Here is a 15,577-nt window from a genome sequence, read left to right on the forward strand (position 1 = left end):
GACCTTCGTTCCCGGCTGCTTGGCAAATTATTGCCCACTCAGATGAATTCCAGTTGCAGACATCACTCCTGCCCCCACAGGATTTTCCGGCAGCAGGAGATTGGGGGGAGGAAGAGGATTTGGACTCTATGGCCTTCTACCTTATTTTGCCTCATTTGGGCAGATCTAATGGGATGTGCAGCCCCCACAAGGCAGCAGACACTAAAGAGTTAATGACGATTACCAGCACTCTCCCAGCAGGGCTGAAGTGACCATTAGGAATAGCTGGGGTAAAATGCTGCAACCCAGGCAAAGCAGGGGGTTGCTGGAGAGGCTGAACGCTGCTGTGAAGGTGCCCCAAGGCACCCAGAGGGGCAAACTTCCTGGCAGAAGGATCCAGGGGAGGTTGCCAGAGGTAGGGGACAGTCTGGGAAGGCAGCAACAGACCTAAATAAACAGCCTTTGACTCCCCAGCACAGGCTACCCGAGCTGGGGCCCTCTTCCAGCTCTGTAAGGGGAAGGAGTGGAGCTTGCTGACACCCCAGACTCAGGGTGGTGGTACTAACGTAAGTGTGTTGGCCTTTATTTTTTTCCCTGCTGTAATTTCCTTTGTTTCTCCCTGATGAAGGAGGGAGATACTAGACTGGGAGACTTTAGGTGGAGGTCTTACTCCCCTGACAGGGGAGGGACTCCAGTGACCAGCCAGAGGGCTGGAGCTGGAGAGAGATGCCAGGTGGTAAATCCCTAAACTGACACAAAGGGAAACTGAGGCAGGGCTACTGGGGGGTGCGTTTGGGGAAAAACCTGCTGACGTCCATTTTCTCTATGGTGTGTTTAAACATACGAGTGTATTTCTTCTCCTCTTTACTGTAGAGATACCAGATTTCTTCCATTGTACCCAGGCCAGCAAACCAAAATGTTGTACGTGTGATAAACCACGACACTCCCTGTCCACCAGCTTCTGTCACTGAAAGTCAGAGAATGGGGATAGAAACGGTAGCTGCAAACTGATCGCTGCGATTTCATTATGAAAATGCTGTAAGTTAGAACCCAGGAGTTCAAGCTACACTGGGGCCTTTAACACTAGGTGTCTGTTTTAGCTGCTATCACCACCATCATGTTCCCCTTACGCCTCTGGTGTTTTGGGCAGTGACAAAGCTCCTCTGCTCCTGTCTATTTCTGGCAAGTCTTTCAATGGTTCCCCAGCTGTGCCCCAGGTTTTTCAGCTCAGCTTCCACAGCTCTTTGCCGTGTTGTTTTCGGGCGGCCTCATTTTCGCTTGCCTTCAGGTATCCATCTTAATGCTACTCTGGTGATGGAATCAGTTTCCATCCGAAGCACCTGGGCAATCCATCGCCAGCACCTCCTGGCAATGACGGTGCTCATATCTTCTGGGCTGCACTGTGTGAATAGGTCTTGGTTTGAGATGGTTCTGGGCCAAAAGATTCGGAGGATTTTTCTGAGGCAGGTTGTATGGAACGAAGACAGTTTGGACATGTCAGACTTTCTCATTCCCCAGCGTTCTGCACTATAAAGTAGTGTTGGAAATACGCAGCTCTGATAAATCTTGAGTTTGGTTTTGGTGTATTTTGATGATTTCCAGACTGTATTTAAGCTCCCGAAGGTGTTCCTGGCTTTACTGATTTTGTTCCGGATGTCCTGGCTTGTTCCACCGTCCTGGCTGATGGTGCTGCCCAAGTGTGTGAATGTTTCTACGTTGGTGAGAATATGACCCTCTACCCGTACTGGTGATGGTGATGCAGTAGTAAAGGTCATGGTATTGGTCTTATTGTGGTTGATTTTCAGTCCAATTTGCTGTCTGAATGCATTGAGTCGAGCTGTTTTTTCTTGTATATGGTGCTGGGTATGTGGTAGGAGAGCGAGATCATCTGCGAAGTCCAGGTCTTCAGGGGATGAGAAGGGTGTTCATTTAATGCCTCTTGGCATGTCTCTGTTGTACACCGCATTACCCAGTCGGTGGCAATGCTAAAGAGGATTGCAGACATTACCCACCCCTGACGTAGTCCTGTTTTGACTTCAAAACTGAGCTCACTGTGCTCAACACTGCATGTAAAGTTCAAATAAAAGCTTCTGATGTTGATTATATGGAGAGGGATTCCATACGCCTGCAGAATGCGCCATAGGCTGGTCCTGTGAATGCTATCAAAAGCCTTCTCAAAGTCTACGAAATGTATGTAGAGCTGCCATTGCCAGTCTAAGCATTGTTCTATTACGTTTCGTAGAGAGAAGATCTGGTCTGTGCATCCACATCCTTTCCAAAAACCAGCTTGCTCTTTTCTGAGAACGCTATCAACTGCCTCTGATATACGCTGGACTATGCTCTTACACAATACTTTGCTTCCTATAGACTAACAGACATATTGGAGCATGAGCATGCATCCGACAAAGTGGGTATTCACCCACGAAAGCTCATGCTCCAATATGTCTGTTAGCCTATAAGGTGCCTCAGAACTCTTTGCTGCTTTTACAGATCCAGACTAACTTGGCTACCCCTCTGATACTTGAATACTTTGCTTGGCACAGATAAAAGTGTGATACCAGGCCAGTTATTACAATCACTGAGAGTGTCTGTCTTTGGTATCTTCACTATAACCCCATTGGTCCACTCAGCTGGCACTTTTTCCCTTTCCCAGACTGATGTAAATAGAGGGGCCAGGACAGATGCTGCTAACTCAGGATTTACCTTGAACAATTCTGCATTCAAGTTATCCTTGCCAGGAGCTTTCCCATTTTTAAAGGCTTTGATGGCTTGAATGATCTCTTCCTTAGTTGGGGTGTCTGTGTTGATATCAAGATCTTCTTCTGCCTCCTGGATGTTTTTGCTGCTTCTTTAGGTGGCTCCCTGTTCAGCAATTCTTTGAAATGCTCTGTCCAGCGCATTTCTTGTTTTTTTTCTGTTAGTAGGTGGCCTTGTTTGGCCCTAATGAGAGTGTTTGTTGGTGTCTGTTGTTTACCACTGACAAGCCGTGTCATCTTTTAGACAGTTCCTTGTTCACCACCAGCAGCTGCATCCTCTGTTGCCAGATTATCAATATAACGTCGTTTGTCTGCTCTCACAAGGCATTTGATCTCCCAGTGTGCCTGGCTATACTGCTCATGGTATTTGTCCTTTAGCTTCTGGGATTTCGTCTCGAAAACTTTTTTTCTTTAGGGCTCATCTGGTTTCTGTGGCGTTCCATGTCCTGGGTGTAATCCACTCCTTCCTTCTCCTCTGTCTGTACCCTAGTCAGGCTTCACTGCTCTGTTTATAAATTGCTGTTACTTTGTCCCACTTCTCGTTGATCTCCTCATCTGCATTCCCCTCCTCTTCATCAAGGCCTGCAAGTGCTTGAAACCTGTTCTTTAGCTGCAGAACAAAGGCTTTCTGTATTTCAGGGGACTTTTGCTTGTCAATGTCATAGCGTCTACGTCCCTTGTTTGGACCCACACTTCTCAGTTTTAGCCTGATGGAGCCTGTCACAAGGTGGTGGTGGCTGCCAACATCTGCTCCCCTTCTGACTTTCACATCTGTCAGTGAGCGTCACCATTTGCCATTGATCATCGTGTGGTCAGTCTGGTTCTGATTTCTGCCATTTGGAGATCACCAGGTCAGCTTGTGAATTTCACACTGTTGAAATAGGGTTCCGCCAATGACTAGGTAGTTCATATTGCAGAAATCAACAAGCCTCTCTCCGTTTTCATTCATGGTGCCACACCCATGTTTGCCATTGCTCCGCCATTGTTTGCGTTGGCCTTACTGACCTTGGCATTCAGGTCTCCCATGACGACAGTTAGGCCGTGGCGTGGTGCTCTCTCTAACTCCACCTGTAGCGTAAGGTAGAATTTGTCCTTTGCTTCTTCATCACTGTCATTTGTCAGCACATAGCACTGGATCAGGGTGATATTATTGCGTTTCCCTTTCAGTCTGGCTCTCATAAGTCTGCTGCTGATGGCCTTCCACTCGAGCAGGGACCACTCCACTCCCTTCTTCTAAAGCAGGGGTCCCCAACCCCCGGTCCGCGGCCCGGTACCGGTCCGCGGCCTCTTACAAACCGGGCCGCGAACCGACCCAGTGGACCTCCCGCAGGCGTGCCTGCGGGAGGTCTACCCGAGCCACGGGACGAGCGCTCCCTCCGCAGTCATGCCTGCGGGAGGTCCGCTGCTCCCGGGGCTCCGGTTGAGCTGCCGCAGGCACGCCTGCGGGAGGTCCACCGGCTCCGGTTGAGCTGCCGCAGGCATGCCTGCGGGTGGTCCAGCTGAGCCGCGCGACCAGCGAACCGTCCGCAGTCATGCCTGCGGCAGCTCAACCAGAGCCCCGGGAGCAGCGGACCTCCCGCAGGCATGACCGGTCCCTGGTCCTGAAAAGGTTGGGGACCCCTGTTCTAAAGGATGGCAACACCCTCCTAGTGTTGTCCAGAATACGGCAAAATTTCTCCCGAAGTTGTTGGTAATCTTCCTGATCCCGTCCATCTGCTCTGGCTGACACCCAGGATGTGTAAGCTGTAGCGTCTCATCTCTGCTGCGACCTGAGCTAGCTTCCCTGTTTCGTACATTGTCCATACGTTCCAAAAAACAGGTCTGGTTTTTGTTGTGGTGTTGAGCACTTGAGTCTTCAGGCCAGGGGCTTCCTTTCGGCTTTAGCTATGCTAACCCCATATTGTTCCAACAAATCCTGTATTCTGTTCAGAAATGCAGCCTCATAAATGTATATTATAGTAACTTCATGGTGAAAGCAGATCTGTGTATACACAGATTTTCCTCTCTCTCTCACACACACACACAGATTCACTCCTCTCTCTCAAACACGTGTGCACACGCAACTCTGGCTGATCTCCATGAAGACTAGAACAATGCATCTGCAGGAAATAAAGAGAAACAGAAAGATCTCAACTTACACTGGCTATATATCAGCTTTTCCTATTTGTTAGCTACCTCAAGTCCTACTCCATGCACTAGAGTCTGCCTTGTCTAGGTCCTAGAGATACCATGATGCTGGAGTAGCTTTGAAAGTTGCAGGTAGGGAAGGGGAGGAGAGGATAGTGTATTAAATCATGTGATCGGAGATGGTACATAGCTACAGCGTACACATGTGAATTATACCCAAATAGGCCCCTACTCATAGTTTAAGACCAGAATGAACCATTGGATCATCTAGTCCAGGGGTCGGCAACCTTTCAGAAGTGCTGTGCCGAGTCTTCATTTATTCACTCTGATTTAAGGTTTCGCGTGCCAGTAATACATTTTAACGTTTTTAGAAGGTCTCTTTCTATAAGTCTATAATATATAACTTAACTATTGTTGTATGTAAAGTAAATAAGAAGCTTCATTTAAAATTAAATTAAAATGCAGAGCCCCCCCGGACCGGTGGCCAGGACCCAGGCGGTGTGAGTGCCACTGAAAATCAGCTTGTGTGCCACCTTCAGCACACGTGCCATAGGTTGCCTACCCCTGATCTAGTCTGACCTCCTGTATAACACAGGCCATTAAATCTCACCCAGTTAACCCCTGTATTGAGCCCAATAACCGGGGTTTGACTAAAGAATATCTTCAGAAAGGCATCCAGTCTTGATGCGAAGACATCAGGAGATAGCGAATAATCCACCATTTCCCTTGGTAGTTTGTTCCAATGCTTAATCACCCTCTCTGTTAAAAAGCTCTGCCGTGTTTCCAGTTTGAACTTGTCTGGCCTCAGCTTTAAGACATTAGTTTTCATTCTGCCTCTCTGCTAAATCAGAGCCCTTTAGTCCTTGGTATCTGCTACCTAGACACTGTAATCAAGTCACCTCTCACTCTTCTTTTTGACAAGCTAAACAGATGGGGCTCTTGAAGTCTCTCACCATATGGCAAGGGACTGGACCAGGTGACCTCTCGAGGTCCCTTCCAGTTCTATGCTTCTATATCCTCCAGCCCTCAACTCAGTTTTGTGGTTCCTTTCTGCACCCTCTCCAATTTTTCATCTCTTTAAAATGTGGACACCAGAACTCTACCAATATTCCAGTGTGGACTCCCAAATACAGCAGTACAATCGCCTCTGTTTCTACTCACTCATGCCTGTTTAGCCAAGGATTGCATTAGTCCTTTTGGCCACAGCATCACACTGGGAGGGCATGTTGAGTTGCATGTCTACTGTGACCCCTAAATCCTTTCCAGTCCTTTCTTTCCAAGATGCAGTCCCCCATTCTGTTGGCGTGGCCTGCATTCCTCATTCCTGGATGCATAATTGGCTGTATTAAATGGGGCAAGGTTACCAAGCAATCTAGATTTGCCCTGTCCACTCTGCCAAACTTAATCAGCAGTGATTTATATTTACTTCCACAGCTACCTTTATCCACTGAACTTGTAATCTCATCAAAAAATGAGATCAAGTTTATTTGATAAGACCTATTTTCCGTAAGGCCCTGGTGCCTGGCATTAATTAAATCCTTATTATCAATTTAATTCCATGTCAGCTTTTCTGTTTTGCCTGGGATTGATGTCAGGCTAACTGGCCTGTAATTACCTGAGTCCTCCTGCTTGCCCCTTTTTGAATATTGGCGCAACAGTAGCACTCTTCCAGTTTTCTGGAATTTCCTGGGTATTCCAAGATTCATAAAAATTAACATGAAGGGGCTTGAGATTTTCTGAGCCAACTCTTTTTGGACTCTTGGGTGCAAGTTCTGCAGGGCCGCTGATTTGAAAATGTTCATCCCCAGTAGATGTGGTTTAACATCCTTCTTGTTTACTAATTGACTGGAAAGTATTTCATCATCCTTGTGTGAGAAGTACATCCTTCCTTACAGATAAATACTTCTGTATTGAACACTTCTGCGTTATTAACAATGTTACCATCCTCATCTAGCATTGGGTCTATATCTACTATGCTGCAAACACTTCTGCACCTGGGTGCATGTCTGCAGGATCAAAGCCATTATTTGTGGTGGTTTGTCTGCTGATAAAAAGCCTTCTCAGGTCCAGTCTCTGAAAGCAATTGCTCCTCCCCTATGCTGTACTTCTAACACTGACTGAAATGAAATCTCTGGGTGAGTGGGAGGGAATGGCCTCATGTTTAACCATTACAAACACAGGGAGCTCAGAGTACTGTCCTTGGGATACCTGATCCATGTGTCTAGGTGTTTATCATGCACTGAAAATTATGTATATTCAGGGGCAGGGAGGGGGTGCAAAATGACTTGGCACCCCATGATTCACCTCTCGATTTACCCCTCCCATTACATTGTACACGTTCTCTGAGCATCCCTAGGCAACTGAAACTGGGCTCAACCTTCAGTAGGGCTCCTCGGTTTTAGCTCCTTCTGGATTGATGGGCAGTACACACCTCTTAGAGCTATTGTTCCAGGCTCTCAGCAGACTGAGGCAGAGAGACACTGCTACCTTGGTTAATCCTTGAAAATGTGATCCCTTCACAACTAGGACAGCTACAGTTACTTTTCAGGCTACTGTCTTGCTGCCCAGAATTTTAGCTTTAAATTAAAAGAGGGATCTGTTCATTGTACCACCATAATCCAAGCCTGGATTATATGGGTGCTATGAGTAGGATCTCAACCACGCCACACAACTGGTGCAGCAAAACCCAGGCCAAACAGCATGCGTGCTGGTGGTCAGGACTGAGCTACGCAGGCAGAGCTGCGTGGGGAACTTGCAAAGCAGATGCTAGCTCCCGGGAAAGCTCCTCCCTTTAATAGGCAACACATCCGTTCGTAGGCTTATAACACACACTCCTGACAAAATGACTCCATGCTCTGGCACGTATTAGTTTTATTTCTGTCAGGCTCTGTAACAGGGACACAAACATTTCTCAAAACCTCTGACGTTGACAAGTTAGGTTAATGTTTTATTTGAAAGGACAGACTGGAGGAACAAAGTAATGATAGGTAAGAAACAAAAAACATTCTATTTTGCTTCAAAGGAAGGTTACAGAGCTTAATTGCATAGCACAAGTATACGGAAGCATTTGAGTTAACAGCAATGGACAGAAATCCATCTCGAGAGGGTAATTTAGATTATTGCTTTTTCTTTAAAAACAGCAAACCTACAACCGGTTGCCGACGTGTGCGGGAACCAACAGGTGCTTATTGGCATTTATTTTCCAGTAGGCTAATTTTGTTTAGCCAAGGAACAGTGTACACTACGAAGTTGCAAGTGACGTGCTGAGGAGAAAGGGGAGAGGGGGGAAAAAGTTAGTTTACAAATATAAAAATGCAGATACAATTGAACTGGTCATGCCAGGGATGCAAACATTTACTATCTGTGGAGGTCAGCAGCGTATTGCAGAACTGAGAAGGGGGCTCTTCAAATTATCTGCACTTGACGAAACTGCCCCAGAATATTCACAACAGGAGACCAGAGTTGGAAAACTAGTTTTCCAAGTATCAGAGGGGGAAGCCGTGTTAGTCTGGATCTGTAAAAGCAGCAAAGAGTCCTGTGGCACCTTATAGACTAACAGATGTATTGGAGCATGAGCTTTCGTGGGTGAATACCCACTTTGTCGGATGCAGTATTGTGGGTATTCACCCACGAAAGCTCATGCTCCAATACATCTGTTAGTCTATAAGGTGCCACAGGACTCTTTGCTGCTTTGAGTTTTCCAAAGTGTCAAGTACCCAACCCCTGCCATCAAAGTCAGCTAGAAAGGCTGAGTGCTCAGCACTTTTGAAGATCAGGTTAGCTCCTCTAAGGGGGTCTATACCACAACTAGACACCTACAGCTGGCCCGTGCCAGCTGGCTCAAGCTCGGGGGCTGTTTAATTGCAGTGTAGACATTCGGGTTTGGCTTGAGCCTGGGCTCTGGGCCCCTGTGAGGTGGGATGTCTACACTGAAGTTAAACAGTCCCATAGCCCAAGCTGTGTGAGCCCAAGTCAGCTGGCATGGGCCAGCCACCGGTGTCTAACTGCAATGTAGACATACCCTAAGAGCCTAAGTTCAGCCAAGACTTGCAACAGGAGTCTGAAGCTTTGATGGAGCTTTTCAGAAGAGAGCTAGCACCCATGTACATTTAAAAAAAGGACATGTCAGGGCAGCTAACTCAGTGCATGCATCCCTGCAGCATGCACAACTCTAGTAACTGCATACACAATTTACCAGCTAGCTGTGCAACCAGCAGTAACTCTGCATGTACAATTTCATGCAGAGTTGCAATAAATGTGCATGCGGGCACACATCTGATAATCTAGGCCAATAGTTCTGAAGTCCTTAATAGTGATAAGGATGTAGTAGTATTGAAAACTGGATTCTGATTAGGCACTATTTTGTGGCACAGTTTAGTCATTAAGGAGTTGATCTGAAATCAGGCGACATTTCCCCTTGGATTACGTTATTTGTGTGCAGAGGCCTGGGATTCTTTGCAAATCTGCCGCAACTGTCAGATCTCAACTCCTGTAGCAACTAACCTCTGCCACCATTAACCTATTTGTAGGCCTCAGTGACAAAATGAACCTTTAAGTTTGGGACCAAAACTTAAATTTCTCAAATTGCCAGTGAACAATTTGACAGAGGAGTAGATCTGGAGTGAGAGTGAAGAGCTGTGGGTTATGTTTCCAGCTCTGCCAGACCCATGTGACCTTGGATAAGGTCACTTATTCTCTGTTCATCAGTTCCCCATCTGTGAAATGGGGATAATAGCACTTTTCTCCCACCCTTTGTCTGTCTTGTCCATTTAAGACTGCAAGTGCTGCAGAGACTGTCTCCCTATGTGTCTGTACCACATCTAGCACAATGGGGCCCCAGATAAGACCTGGGTGTCTAGGTCATACCTTAATACAAGTTCTATAGATGCACTAGCCCTCTTGAGTTTTTTTAAGCTCTTTCTATGCCATACCTTAGCCAGATCTGGTGTTGAATGAAATTCACAGTGCTGAACTTCCGTTGATGACTTGGTGCAAGTTGTCCGGCCAACATTAACTTTCAGATAGTACTTGACTCCGGACACAATCTGTAAATTGAGGGGAAAAGCTTGTTTACAGCACTGATAGATTGTCTAGAAAGCACTACAGGCCATTGACCTGCCGAGAGGGTCAGAGTGAGACCGGACTAAACGGAAGCCTTGTTTTCGTGGTGATGTTGCTAGTCTAGGATGGAGTTCTTTGTGGCAGGCACTCTTTTCCTAGGTGTGCGTACAGCACCAAGCACAATTTGATCACAGAGGAGGCCTCTCGGGGGTCGTACTGCAATAAGTACTGAAGAAAAGTGTCAAACAAATGGAGGTGCAAGGAATAAGTGAGTGACACTGGAAAAGCAGAGAGAGTCCAAGGGACTGAAACCAAACATGCATCCAAAAGGACTGCGTGTGGCAATTAAAAATAAGGAGCCAGCACCCTTTGCAGGCCAGAAAACAAAACCCAAGGTGCTGACTCATGGCATGTGATAGCTTTGCTTACTGGCTTAAAAAGCTATTAGTAGATATGTTTAGTTTAAAAGGAACTGAAGCAGATTACTCGTACTTCTTTAGTTTATCAATGGGAGTATTGCCAATACCAAGCAGTGGAAGAAGAAGAAGAAAAAAAAAATCACAAGTCTAGCCCCCAAAATCATGATTGCCTAAAAAAGTCATGTTACAGAGACCCAAACATTTAAAAAATATTTGACTTCTAGGTTTTGAGCCTTCAGGGGTCCCATGTCCAAGCTTTTCTCTGCAAGTGTGAGGGCTAGAAAGTTGCCTCTTCCCCCAACCGCCCCCTTCCTTCCAAAAATTGAAGGCTGAACTTCTCATGTAATTACTAGTGCTGTTGATTGCCGTTAACGCCTCTGATTAACTGAAAAGAAAATTAATGCATTAATTTCATACCCCTGGATGAGGAGGGAGGCATTGGCAGCAGAGGGGCTAGAGCCCTGTGCCTATATTTGAAAATAGAGAAAAGCCCCCAAAATATTTAAATACATGGTATTCTATTATTGAACAGTGCAATTAATCACAATTTTATCTCATGATTAATTGTGATTTTTTTTTTAAATCACTTAACAGCCCTAGTAGTTGCATGACTCCAAGAGCTGGGGCTTTAAGAAAAACACCAAATATCATGTGACATGTGTTAAAGGTCTCAAGGGTTGGCAACGTTCCAGAGGAGACTCCAATGGAACAAAAGCAGGTGCTCAGGTATTTTGCTAAATCGGGGTCTCATTCTCCGGCTGACATCCTACAGGAGAACTGACCAAGTGAAGCATTTGAAACAGCAATTTTTTTTTTTTAACTGATTGAGGGCAGCCTATTTTAATTGTTAATAGAAAAATGAACTAACCACTCAAGGCAGAAGGGCAGCTGAGGGGAGTCTATAGGTTAGAAAACCATTGTGGAATGAACAGGTGTGTCTATCATAACCCTGGTCACTTTCTATGCCTGCTGTCCTTTTCACCCTCCTTTCTCAGACCTTGCCGCTTTGGGCCGTTGGCACGGTCTCTGTGTTTGTACACTGTCTAGCATAATGGAACACACACCCCCCCAATCCCCATCCCAGTCTCTGTTCTCTAATGCAATATGCATTAGAAAACAGTGACCGCTAAAGTCCTCCAATTTCAGTTTCAAAGTCTCCCTCCCATCATTGGGGGTAGCAGTGTGAACTAGTGGCTAGAGCACTAGACTTGGAGTCAGGAGATCTGGTTCTATTCCTTACTCTGCCGCTGGCCAGCTTGCAGAAGTCACTTCATTGCCCCGTACCTCAGTTTCCCCATCTGTAAAATGGGACTAATGCTCCTGACCTTTGTAGAGTCTTGCTCTACCAATGAAAAGCACCGTGTAAGAGCTAGCTATTGTTATTTAACTAGTCATTTCTTTTTATTTTTTTAAAGCATTGATGAAATTGTGTCACGGCCACTAAGAGTCACTTCAACCTCCAGAGATGTCCCGCAGAAGAGGAAGGGGAGGAGGGAAGGGTTTGTGGTGTTTGTTTCTTTATGATGCAAAGGAAAGGCCTAAAAAAGATTTTGGTTCTGTTCCCCAATTATTTCCCCTTCTCCTTGCTTGTCTTTCATTAGCAGTTAAGGTCCTGGTTTTTTTCCTGGGAAACTCTGGATGACTGGGCAGTTGGGCCGGGTGGTTATGACATTACAGATGCCATAGAAACAAAACCCAAAACACTGTGAAGGCAAATGATTGATTTTTATTCAAGCTGTTTAAAAGTCTTCAGTTTTGTTAACCTCTAAGAATCTTTGTTACAACAGCCTCAACCCCTTGGAATTAAGAAAACCTCTCCAGGAACGTACAAGAGGGACAGGGAAAAGCCCCTGCCCCTCCCTCTCCCCCACTAAACTTTCAAAAGGAACCAACTCATTCCCCGCTCCCCACCCCTTGTGCAGGGACATTTCAGATAAGTGTTTAGACGCTTTCTAGTGGCCTCCTCACAATGGGATCTGAGCACTCTCACAATGGGATCTGAGCACTCTCGTAGTGCGTTAAGTGCTGGGGCTAACATGATTCATTCTCTCATCTTCTCACCAGGGGGACACTTGTGTCTGCAGTAGACTTTTTTTTTTAAACATATGTAGGCACTACATGGTACAATCAACCACAAAGATTCTAAGTGCTAGAATGAAATATAGAGAAACACTCCTTGCTGGTTACTGTTTGCCTTTCAAAGAAGGCCTGTTTCTCGGTTCCTATTTGCTTTTTCAAAAAGCTGGCTTGGTGGTTTGTTTTCCTGCAACTGGCCTGGTCTACGCTACAGAGTCAGGCTGACTTGCACTGACCCAACTATGCAAGCGCCTACGCTGCCATGGTGCTCTCACAGATGGAAGTCGCCCACTGCGCCGACTAATAACTCCAGCTCTGTGAGGGGCATAGTGCTGAGGTCGATGTAGTTAGGACAACAGTGTCTGTAGACACTGCGTGACTTACATTGCCTGTTGGCTGTCTGCCCCCACACGGGGACTGACAGCCCCTCTTCTGCCACCTCTCAGTGTGGGATTGCATTTCCCCCTCAATCTCTCACTGAAAGGCAGCCAGGCTCAGGCTCTGCTCTCATGCACCTCCCCACCGCAGAGGCAGCAACAGAGGGGCCGACAGCTAGATCTGTGAGCCTAGGCACCTGGCCTCAATTTCACAGCAAGGAGCCTACCAGCAGTGTAAGTTTCACGGTTGCTATTATTTCACCCTTGGTCACCAGAGGCTGTCAGCCCCAGGGCTGGGAGGAGAGGGGGACCTCCAGCTGTGAGCCCTGCACTGGGCTGACAGCCAGAGATAAAATGCAGAAATAATAGCAGCTATGAAACTGACAAGAATGTCAATTTCATTGCTGGTAGTGGCCCTGCTGTGAAATTGAGCCCTGTGCCTGACTCACAGCTGGGGCTGTCAGGGGGTACTCCGGCTGTGAGCCCTGCACAGCTGGCAGTGCCCCACTTCAATGGGTGCAAGCGCTCCTGATGAGCGCCACCAGCAGAAGGAGGGTATCCTGGACACCATTTAATGACTGCAGTGGCTGTAGGTCGACCTAACTTAAGTTGACCTAATTTTGTAGTGTAGACAGGCCTTTAGTTCTCATGTAGTTCAGTGCCTATACAAGTAGTTCTGGCAAACAACTTGGGGGGAGAAGATTTTAAAGCCCCAATACACAATGCTTGATGAGTAAGAGATGGGCCCCCTAGGAAAGCATGAACAAAGGGAAAAGCCTGCAAGCAACAAGGGAATGAGGACTGAATAAAGCAGAGAAGCCCGAGAAGAAATGTTCACATACAGCATTTTGGTTACAAGGCCCAGCCTACTGGACTCACCTTCACCAACTGCATTTGCTCGGCACCAGCCCAGAGAGGAAACTCAGGAGTGGAACGTAACCCACCACTTACTGCCTCTGCTTCGGTTTTGCATCTCTTGATTTCTCCATTTTACATTTGCAAAACTCACTGTCATTCTCCCTCCCTGACCTCTGAGAAAACATAACTACAGGGGCCTGCCTGAAGCTGGGGGTAAGAATTGGGAGTCACTCCAGTTCTGCAGGAACCTTAACCTTATACAGGGGTAAAATAAATGGAGTTGGAGAACCAACCCCCTACAAGTCCCTCAGACCTACCAGTTCTTTCCCATGTCTGCTCCAGAGGCACATTTCAGGGCCAGGTTCACACACACACACCCTGCCCAGGGCCAGCCTGAGGGGCCCCATGGCCAAGGAAGTGCCATGCAGCGGTGCAGAGTCAGGCACTGCCGCTGTACAGTCAGAAACTGCTCCTGGCTGGCAGGGGAGCGTGGGGGTACCCAGGTTTTTCCCTCCTCCCTCCTGATGGAGGTAGGGGGAGGACAGCTGATGAGGACAGATATTACTTGCCCCCTCAACAGTCCAAGAGCTCGGTGCATCCAGGTCACTTCCCCGCCTGGGCTGGGCTGTGAGGTGAGCAGCCCCCGCCCCCCCTACACAGCCCAGGTGGGGAAGTGCCCTGGATGCAGGGAGCCCTGACATCGCTCCTCACTCCCCCCCCACCGCCCTTAGGGGGCCCGGGGAGCAGCGTCCGAGGGGGGTGCCAGGTGCTCCGGGCACCCAGATCTGTATCCCCGCGTGGGTGCGGGGCTCAGTGCAGCAGTGGGGGGGGGGTTTAAATCCAGGGATTCCCACGGGGGGGGGGTCGCTGTCCGCGCGGGGCTCTGCTCGGAGATCCGGGGGGGGGGCTGGCTGGGTGCCCCCCCGGGGGGGGGCGCGGTACCTGCTTGCGGGCCTGGAGGAGCTCGGCCGCGCGGCTGCGGTACTTGTCGTTGCTGGCTTTGTTGTACTCGCTCATGGCGAAGCGCAGCGCCCGCTGCACCCCCTCGTCGTTCTCCTCGGCGTCCATCAGCCCCCCCAGCAGCCGCGGGGGCCGGTCCTTGGCCAGCGCCGCGCCGGCGGCCAGAGCCAGGGCGGCCAGCAGGAGCCACGGGGCGTCCATCGTCCTGCGCAGAGCGGCGGTGCCCGGGGCCGGCCCCAGCGCAGCGCTATATCCCCGCGGCCCGGGGGGCAGGCACCGCCCCGGCCCGCCCACGTGGCCGCAGCCCGCGCCGGGACACGCCTCCCCCAGCCCCCTTCCTGCCAACGCCGAGGTCACCGCGCCTGGGGGGGTCCCAGCAGCGGGTGGCCCCTTAGAGATGGACCCCATCGCCCCTGGCCGTTTGCATCCCCCCACTCCGGGATGGGGCGGGGGGTGACTTGTGTTTGGCTTTGGTTTGGGGTGACCAGATGTCCCGGTTTTATAGGGACAGTCCCGATTTTGGGGTCTTTTCCTTATCTAGGCTCCAGCCCCCCGTCCCGATTTTTCACACTTGCTCTCTGGGCGCCCTGCTTTAGTTACACAGTGCAAAGGGGGAACTGTCTGTCTGCAAACAGGCCTGGGAGCACATTTCAATTGTCGGCTTCTCCCTGCCACTTAAAATGTTTCGCTTCTTTTTCTTTCCGCCATCCAAGTTCCATCTCGGGATGAGACAAACTCATCAGAATGTGGAATTAAAAACAGCAGCAGCAGCCGGCTCTACTTAGCGCTTCACTTCATCTCCCCCTGCTCGACAAAACATGAAGGAGGCATCAGCCCCCCCAAATCGAGATTGCTTAAATTACAATGGAGCTGGTATTTTTGAAGGGGCAAAGGGTAGGTTGCGTGGCATGCAGGGTAAAAGAAATACCTTTGCTCCTTTTGGCCCAAGCGGGGAGCCATTTGG

The 15,577-nt window shown here is 48.5% G+C and overlaps 1 protein-coding gene and 1 long non-coding RNA gene across 2 annotated transcripts in view; one reads left to right on the plus strand and one right to left on the minus strand.

The window, feature by feature from the left end:
• The first annotated feature begins 425 nt into the window (after nt 1-425).
• The window catches only part of LOC123366034, a 55,977-nt gene continuing 40,825 nt past the window's right edge, over nt 426-15,577 (plus strand). Inside the window, exon 1 of the long non-coding RNA XR_006577892.1 lies at nt 426-545. This is a non-coding gene — a long non-coding RNA (uncharacterized LOC123366034). The remainder of the gene's footprint in view (nt 546-15,577) is intronic.
• CST3 (cystatin C) lies at nt 7,717-14,869 on the minus strand. The gene is made up of 3 exons (XM_045009117.1): nt 14,596-14,869; nt 9,794-9,907; nt 7,717-8,125 (listed from the first exon to the last, which is right to left on the minus strand). Exons 1-3 carry the CDS (start codon nt 14,812-14,814, stop codon nt 8,048-8,050), a joined length of 411 nt encoding a protein of 136 aa, XP_044865052.1. The 5' UTR covers nt 14,815-14,869; the 3' UTR covers nt 7,717-8,047.

This window comes from Mauremys mutica, chromosome 3 (genome assembly GCF_020497125.1).
Source record: "Mauremys mutica isolate MM-2020 ecotype Southern chromosome 3, ASM2049712v1, whole genome shotgun sequence".
NCBI lineage: Eukaryota > Metazoa > Chordata > Testudines > Geoemydidae > Mauremys > Mauremys mutica.

What these genes read in the sequence shown, in the direction of transcription:
- CST3 (XM_045009117.1), bottom strand. Translation starts at nt 14,814, where the DNA reads ATGGACGCCCCGTGGCTCCTGCTGGCCGCCCTGGCTCTGGCCGCCGGC. An exon ending in TCCTCCAGGCCCGCAAGCAG is followed by an intron (nt 9,908 to 14,595) that starts GTACCGCGCCCC and finishes CTCAATTTACAG; the next exon opens with ATTGTGTCCGGAGTCAAGTA. An exon ending in CAACACCAGATCTGGCTAAG is followed by an intron (nt 8,126 to 9,793) that starts GTATGGCATAGA and finishes CTTTCTCCTCAG; the next exon opens with CACGTCACTTGCAACTTCGT.